The following is an 874-nucleotide window of genomic DNA, read 5'->3' on the forward strand; positions in this document are numbered from 1 at the left end:
CTCCCTCTCTGTATACACACACTGTCCCCCGATCCCCCCACAATCCCCTCCCTCTCTGTATACACACACTGTCCCCCGATCCCCCCACAATCCCCTCCCTCTCTGTATACACACACTGTCCCCCGATCCCCCCACAATCCTCTCCCTCTCTGTATACACACACTGTCCCCCGATAGTCCTCTTGCTTCATTTCATTTTTTCTCTCTCCCCAGAAAATATTTGTCATGCCAAACATGGACGATGTGTACGTGACAGTAATGCACTCTGCTACGGACTCGCGCTCCAGCACAGATTTGGACGCAGTGGTCACGCCAGTGGACGCCCCTTGATATGTGAAGTGCCGGCTGTTTACAGTATTAGACTTTCTATTCTGTTGTAAAGCAGGTTGTGTACATCACTGTGCCACAGCTCGGGGATGGTACCAGTACTGGATGACTGCAGAGTGTTGGAGGTCCTCCTATTCCAATCCTCGGTCAGTTCCTTCATCATATGGACTTGTCAGCAACCTCTCAGCTGATACTAGGCATGCCGGATGTGAGCTTTTGGCCTGACAGGTGACTATGCAGAGGGGCCTGAAGAAGATACACATTGGGAAAGTATAGGCACAAGCCATACAATCCAGATTTGTTCACTCTCTTCCCTGTCCCCCCTTATTAGCACTGGTCCATAAATCCTCTCCTCCAATCAGAGCCTGGCTCTAGCAGGAGGGGCTATAAAATACACAGTAATAGGAGGAGGTACTGCACTGCACGGACAAATGATGAAGGTACTACACTCACATAGGAAGAAAAGCACTTTCTACATACGATTATTAGTGATATCGCAAAAATACAAGCAGCATATATTGTAGTCTGCCAGGCCTTAGATGTCACTG

At 49.1% G+C, this 874-nt stretch overlaps 1 protein-coding gene across 1 annotated transcript in view; it reads left to right on the top strand.

Moving 5' to 3' along the window:
- TEX2 (testis expressed 2) overlaps positions 1-481 on the top strand; it is a 41,166-nt gene extending 40,685 nt beyond the window's left edge. The window contains exon 12 of the mRNA XM_018574905.1: positions 213-481. Coding sequence (XP_018430407.1) covers positions 213-329 — 117 coding nt within the window. The 3' untranslated portion in view covers positions 330-481. The remainder of the gene's footprint in view (positions 1-212) is intronic.
- Positions 482-874: the final 393 nt, after the last annotated feature.

The sequence above is a fragment of the Nanorana parkeri genome, unplaced genomic scaffold (assembly GCF_000935625.1).
Source record: "Nanorana parkeri isolate BGI_ZX_2015 unplaced genomic scaffold, ASM93562v1 scaffold3354, whole genome shotgun sequence".
Taxonomy (NCBI): domain Eukaryota; kingdom Metazoa; phylum Chordata; class Amphibia; order Anura; family Dicroglossidae; genus Nanorana; species Nanorana parkeri.